Genomic DNA, 5,025 nt, shown 5'->3' with positions numbered 1-5,025 from the left:
ACCCCCTCCAGTCCCCCGTCTCAGTCAGTCAACATAAATTTATTAAGCACCCACTATGCGCCAGGCACTGTGCTAAGTTGAGGTGAAGTCTCTTGAGCAGTGATGTCCAGCTGCCCAGAGGTGGTTTTAGCAACAGTGCCCAGGAGGCCTGTGTCCTCTGCTCTAGAGTCCCTGCTATTCCTCAGCCTTGGGTTTCTTCCCAGACCTCCCAAGGGCCCGGTGAGCTCTACTCTATTATCTGCTATTCACATTCTCTCCGTCCTCCATCCAGAGGAGATGGGCCAGAGACACAGAGCAGCTCAGGCTGAGAGTCCTTAAGTAGGACAGTCCTTAGGATCCCAAGGCATCCTCCATAAGTCGGGGTGCAGTGGGTGTGGAGCTGAATTTTCATTTTTATTCCTGACTGTTCTGAGCCAAGACAATCCCCAGGAGTCAGCACCAGCCTCCCACACTGAACCCTAGGGATTGGGAGGAGAGGGAGAGGGACGACTGAGGTCCCAAATGTCCTTATTTGTGGGACAGAGCGTGTCTCTCTTAGGTTGGATAGGATGGAGACAGCTGTTTCCTCATCTACCCTCTCTGAGGGTAACCATTGGTCTCTCTCATTTAACAGAAGGTCACAGAAATGGGACAGAGTCAATGGTGGGGGGGGGGAGGTTTAGCGGGAGTTTTAGAGGAGGTAAAGAATGGCGCCAGAGTTAGCAGACCAGAGCCCCTTCCCCAGGATTTCTCTAGACAACCACGCCTGGAATGAGCAAAGCCAGGACGGTCCGAACCAGCCGACCCTGTCCCATCCCTCCGCGGGCAGGTGGCATTGCCCACCGCGCCGGCCCGTCAGGCAGAGCTGCGGAAGGAGAACTGCAGGTAGATGATGAGCAGCAGGACCGTGGCCCAGAACAGGCACCAGGGGATGGAGCAGAAGTTGCAGCCCTGGCCCCCCTCGGAAGGCTTCTGGGGGCTGGCCGGCCGGGAGAAGGTGTAGGTGGTGGCCTCCTCCTCCAGCATCTTCTCGCTCGGTTTCCAGTGGGTGATGCCCGCCAGGCAGGCCTCGCACGACTCCCCGCGGTGGCGCCGGTTGTCCTGGCGGCTGGCCACGTGGATTCGGTACTGGCCGCCGCGCTCGCCGTAGCACTGCTCCCGGAGGCTGATGATGAGATTGTCCACCAGGCCCTCGATGTTCTCCTCCAGCATGCTGGACTCGTCCAGCCGGGCGGTGCCACACTCGTAGCAGTGCTGTTTGAAGACCCGCATCCGCACGCAGCCCATCCTCTGGGCCGGGTCCAGGAACATGTGGAAGAGAATGACCACGTGCGAAGATTGCCAGGTGTGCCAGCACCAAGAGCAGTGGAACCTGTGGAGGCGGGGGAGGAGGGGGGAGGAGAGGGGGAGGGTGGAGCAGGCTGCGTCTCCTGGCAACCGCAGCCCCCGCCCTGGGGACCGCGGAGCTGCACCTTCTTGACTCGTTAGCAGCCCTCTGCTTCCCTGCCCCATCCCTCAGTGCGCTTGCCCTGGGAGATTCTGCCTGGAGGGTAGGCAGCTCGGGGCACACGGTTTACCATGTCCTTATTTCCTACAGGCTGAAGTCCAAGCTCATTAGCCTGGCATTGAAGGCTCCCGTTATAAGACCCCAATTTACCCATTCGGTCTAATCCACAGCGGCCCCACAGGCCAAGCTTCCCTTTCATCCAGGCTGGACCTCTCAAAATAGTGTGTGAGTTCCTGTCTCAGCATGATTCAGCACCGCATTGAATGAGTGTGACTTTGGAGCTAGAAGACCTGGGAGTCAAAAAGTTGGAGGCCTCCAAAAAGTGGCCCTTTGCCCACCCTCCCTCCCTCTCACAACCACACCCGACTGCCCCGTCTGAAGATCCTGCCTCCCTTCGATCTGTGATGGCCTCTCAGTGCCTCGGTTTCCTCATCTGTAAAATGAGGTGGTTGGACTAGATGGTCTCCAAGGACCCTTCCACCTCTAAGTCAGGATGTTTAGTCTTATGACCTTTGCTCATGACATTTGTGGCAATAACAATAACAACAACAACAACAATAATAATAGCTAACGTTTACACCATGTGTTAATGCTTGCAAAGCAAGCTAGGTAGTGCAGTAGACTGAGCAATGGGCCTGGAGTCAGGAAGGCCTGAGTTCAAATCCAGCTTCAGATATTTAATAGCTGTGTGGCCCCAGGCAAGTCACTTAATGTCTGTCTCAGTTTCCTCATCTGTAAAAGGGAGGTAAACAATGGCACCTACCTCCTAGGGTTGTTGTGAAGATAAAATGAGATAATATTTGCAGAGTTCTTGGCAAATCTTAAAGTGCTACATAAACGCTAACCATCTCATTTGTTCCTCAAAGCAACTCTATGAAGTAGGTGCTATTATAATGCCCATTCTATAGATGAGGAAACTGAGACTGAGGGAGGTTAAGTGGTTTGTCCAGGTTCACAGGGCTAATGTATCTAAGGCAGAATTTGAATTCAGGTCTTCCCATCTCCAAGTCCAGATCTCTAAGACCTTAACCTATCTTTCCAATGCCCTTTGCTTTCCTCCCTACCCACCCTACAAGGTCCAGTCTAAGACCTTTCCTCTTCCAGGTAGCTTTCACACAAGAAGTGAATGTCCATGACTTTTTTTGCCTGCAACTATCCCAGATGGCCTCATATTATACAATCAGATCTGTTTTTCTGTCTAGGTCTTTATTCCCCCTCCTAGACTGGAAGCCCTCTGAGGTCAGAGCCATGGCTTTGCACTCCCCTTAGTAGAGTGTCATGCACATGGTTAGTGCTCAGGACAGATTTGTTCATAGAATCTTAGAATCATATGGTGGGCATGAAAGACATCTGAGAGGTCATCCGGTCCAATCCATTCACTTTACAAAGGAGGAACTGAGGTCCATAAAGGTTATGTGACTTGCTCAGGGTCACGCAGAGACTGAATTTGAACCCAAGGCCTCTGACTCCACAGCCAGGGGCAATTCCCTCTGCCCTTGTCAGCAGGACCCTTCCCTGTCCAGCTTCATCTTCCAACCCATGACGCACATAGTGAAGGCAAAGCTGGTAAGCACATGAGGAGGAGGCTGCCACATGAGAACAGACCTTCCCCCATGGCCTCCTCTAGCCCACCCCCTCCACTAACAGGCTTAAAGTCAACCCCCCTTGAGCCCTGCTGGGTTAATGCCAAGGTCCTTGGGCAGAGGTTTCAGGGTGTAATGGTCATGGAAGGGGTGTGGGAGAAGAGACAAGAGCAGAGGGGAACACCCTGGCTCTGCTGAAAGAAAAGAGGGTCAATATTCCACCAGGGCAAACACTGTGGCACTGCCTAGGACACTGATATATCCATTTTAAGTCCTCCTGCCCTAATGGACTTTGCAGGGTGGGTTTAGGAGGGCTGTGTTATCAAAATAACACATATTAAATGTTTAAAATGAGCAAGTCAACCCATTCTTTTCCCCTCAGAAGTGAGACCTAGAAAAGTCCCCCTGTTTAGCCATTGTCTCTTTAGAGATGGTGCTACTAGAACCCTCTTGTGAAGGAGCCCTCCCCTACCCCCACCCAAGGGGCTCAAGCACCCTGTTATCCTGAGTTAGCCCTTCTCACCAGGGACTTCTTTCCAGGGATGCCATAAGAGCAGGAAGACTCTGGAATAGAGTGAGTGTGCACACCACAGCATCATAAAAATTAACCAACACCTGTAGGCACTGGAGGGGTGGGGGAGGAGGATCTCATCCTCCACCTGCACCCAAAGACCACAGCATTTCCTCTTTCCTTTCCTCTGTAACTGTCCCAGCCCACTGTCTAAAATGTCACCCTCCTCTAGCCAGTTCTGTGTGCCCTGGAAAGAAGAGATCACAGGCTTATAAATTCCAAGCTGCAAGGGACCTCAGAGATGTTATAGTCCAATCCCCTGCATTTTACAGAAGAGGAAACTGAGGCCCAGAGAGGTCAGAGGATCACAGACTTAGTACTAGAAGGGACTTCAGAGACCATCTACTCCAATCACCTCATTGTACAGGTGAAGAAACTGAGGGTCAGAGGATTTAAGTAGGAAAGGAGTGGAGAATAGAAGAGTAAATCAAAGGATAAACCAACAGAGTTAAGATTTGAACCCAGGTCCTGTGTGTCCAAAGCCTGTGATTTCTCCATTATACTATGAGGACTCAAGTTTCCAGCCTCCCCCCACCCCCAGCCTGCTCCCACTGGAATTCCAGGTCCTTGTTCTACTCTCAGGTTCCTGTTTTCTAGTTCCCAAAACCCTCTAATCCTCTCCCATCACATAGTCCAAAGACTAGAGTTTTTAGCCCGCCTCTCCTCTGATACTCAGGACTCTTGGACATCCAACTCAGGCTCACTGGCTTCAGTGCCCTTCTTAGCTGTAACATATCCAGTCTACCAATGCCCTTTCTCAACTTCAACTCCCACCACATGAAGAGGGGAAGAGAAAAGGTGACTTGACCAGCCCAAGTTACTGGCATGGGGGGTGGGCCAGGCCTCCCTCCCTCCTGACCCTGACATGGCTCACCTGCCTGAGGCATGCTGCTCCAGGTACTGCTTCCAGCCTGGGGCCAGAACATTGTGCTGCAGGTTAGGGTCCATGATGAGATCCCAGCTGTCGGCGGGCTTCGCCTCCTCCATCTTCTCATAGAAGATTTTTTTCCATTCGGCGGTAGTCAGGCTCTTACACATGTCCCCTTTGGATGAGGTGGTGGGCTCGGCCCTCCTCCAGAGAGAGAACACAGTCAGCGAAGGCAGGTGGATGGCAGGACAGCGGAGTTTCCACGGACTGAACTTCCTCATCGACAGGACCTGGCAGCAAAAGCTCCAGTGATCTCCCTCCTTTGTCCTCCTAGGCACCGGTCACCACGGCAACCAGGCTGGGAGCCAAACACCCCAGGCTCAGAGAAAAGCCAAATCTAGGGGGAGTTTGAATGAGACCCAGGCGGGGGTGGAGACTGAGAAGCAGGGGCTGGGAGACAGATGTGAAGGGTTCCACCTGCAGGAACACCTGCAGCTGCAGAGCAGTGGTGATGGAG

General features: G+C 52.8%; 1 protein-coding gene across 1 annotated transcript; it reads right to left on the bottom strand.

Moving 5' to 3' along the window:
- Positions 1–834: 834 nt before the first annotated feature.
- RTP5 (receptor transporter protein 5 (putative)) lies at positions 835–4,789 on the bottom strand. Its single transcript, XM_027875722.1, has 2 exons — positions 4,515–4,789; positions 835–1,351 (listed from the first exon to the last, which is right to left on the bottom strand). The coding sequence occupies exons 1-2, from the start codon at positions 4,787–4,789 to the stop codon at positions 835–837; spliced, it is 792 nt and encodes a 263-aa protein (XP_027731523.1).
- Between the last annotated feature and the right edge of the window lie 236 nt (positions 4,790–5,025).

This window comes from Vombatus ursinus, unplaced genomic scaffold (genome assembly GCF_900497805.2).
Source record: "Vombatus ursinus unplaced genomic scaffold, bare-nosed wombat genome assembly UNPS02014810.1, whole genome shotgun sequence".
Classification (NCBI taxonomy): Eukaryota; Metazoa; Chordata; class Mammalia; order Diprotodontia; family Vombatidae; genus Vombatus; species Vombatus ursinus.
Note: the sequence above shows the minus strand (reverse complement) of the source record. Positions and strands in the feature narration are given on the sequence as shown.

Bases quoted from the DNA above. Each gene is read 5' to 3' on its own strand.
- RTP5 (XM_027875722.1), bottom strand. From the start codon at position 4,789: ATGAGGAAGTTCAGTCCGTGGAAACTCCGCTGTCCTGCCATCCACCTG. The intron at 1,352-4,514 runs GTGAGCCATGTC...CCGCCTCCACAG, and splicing joins GAGCAGCATGCCTCAGGCAG to GTTCCACTGCTCTTGGTGCT.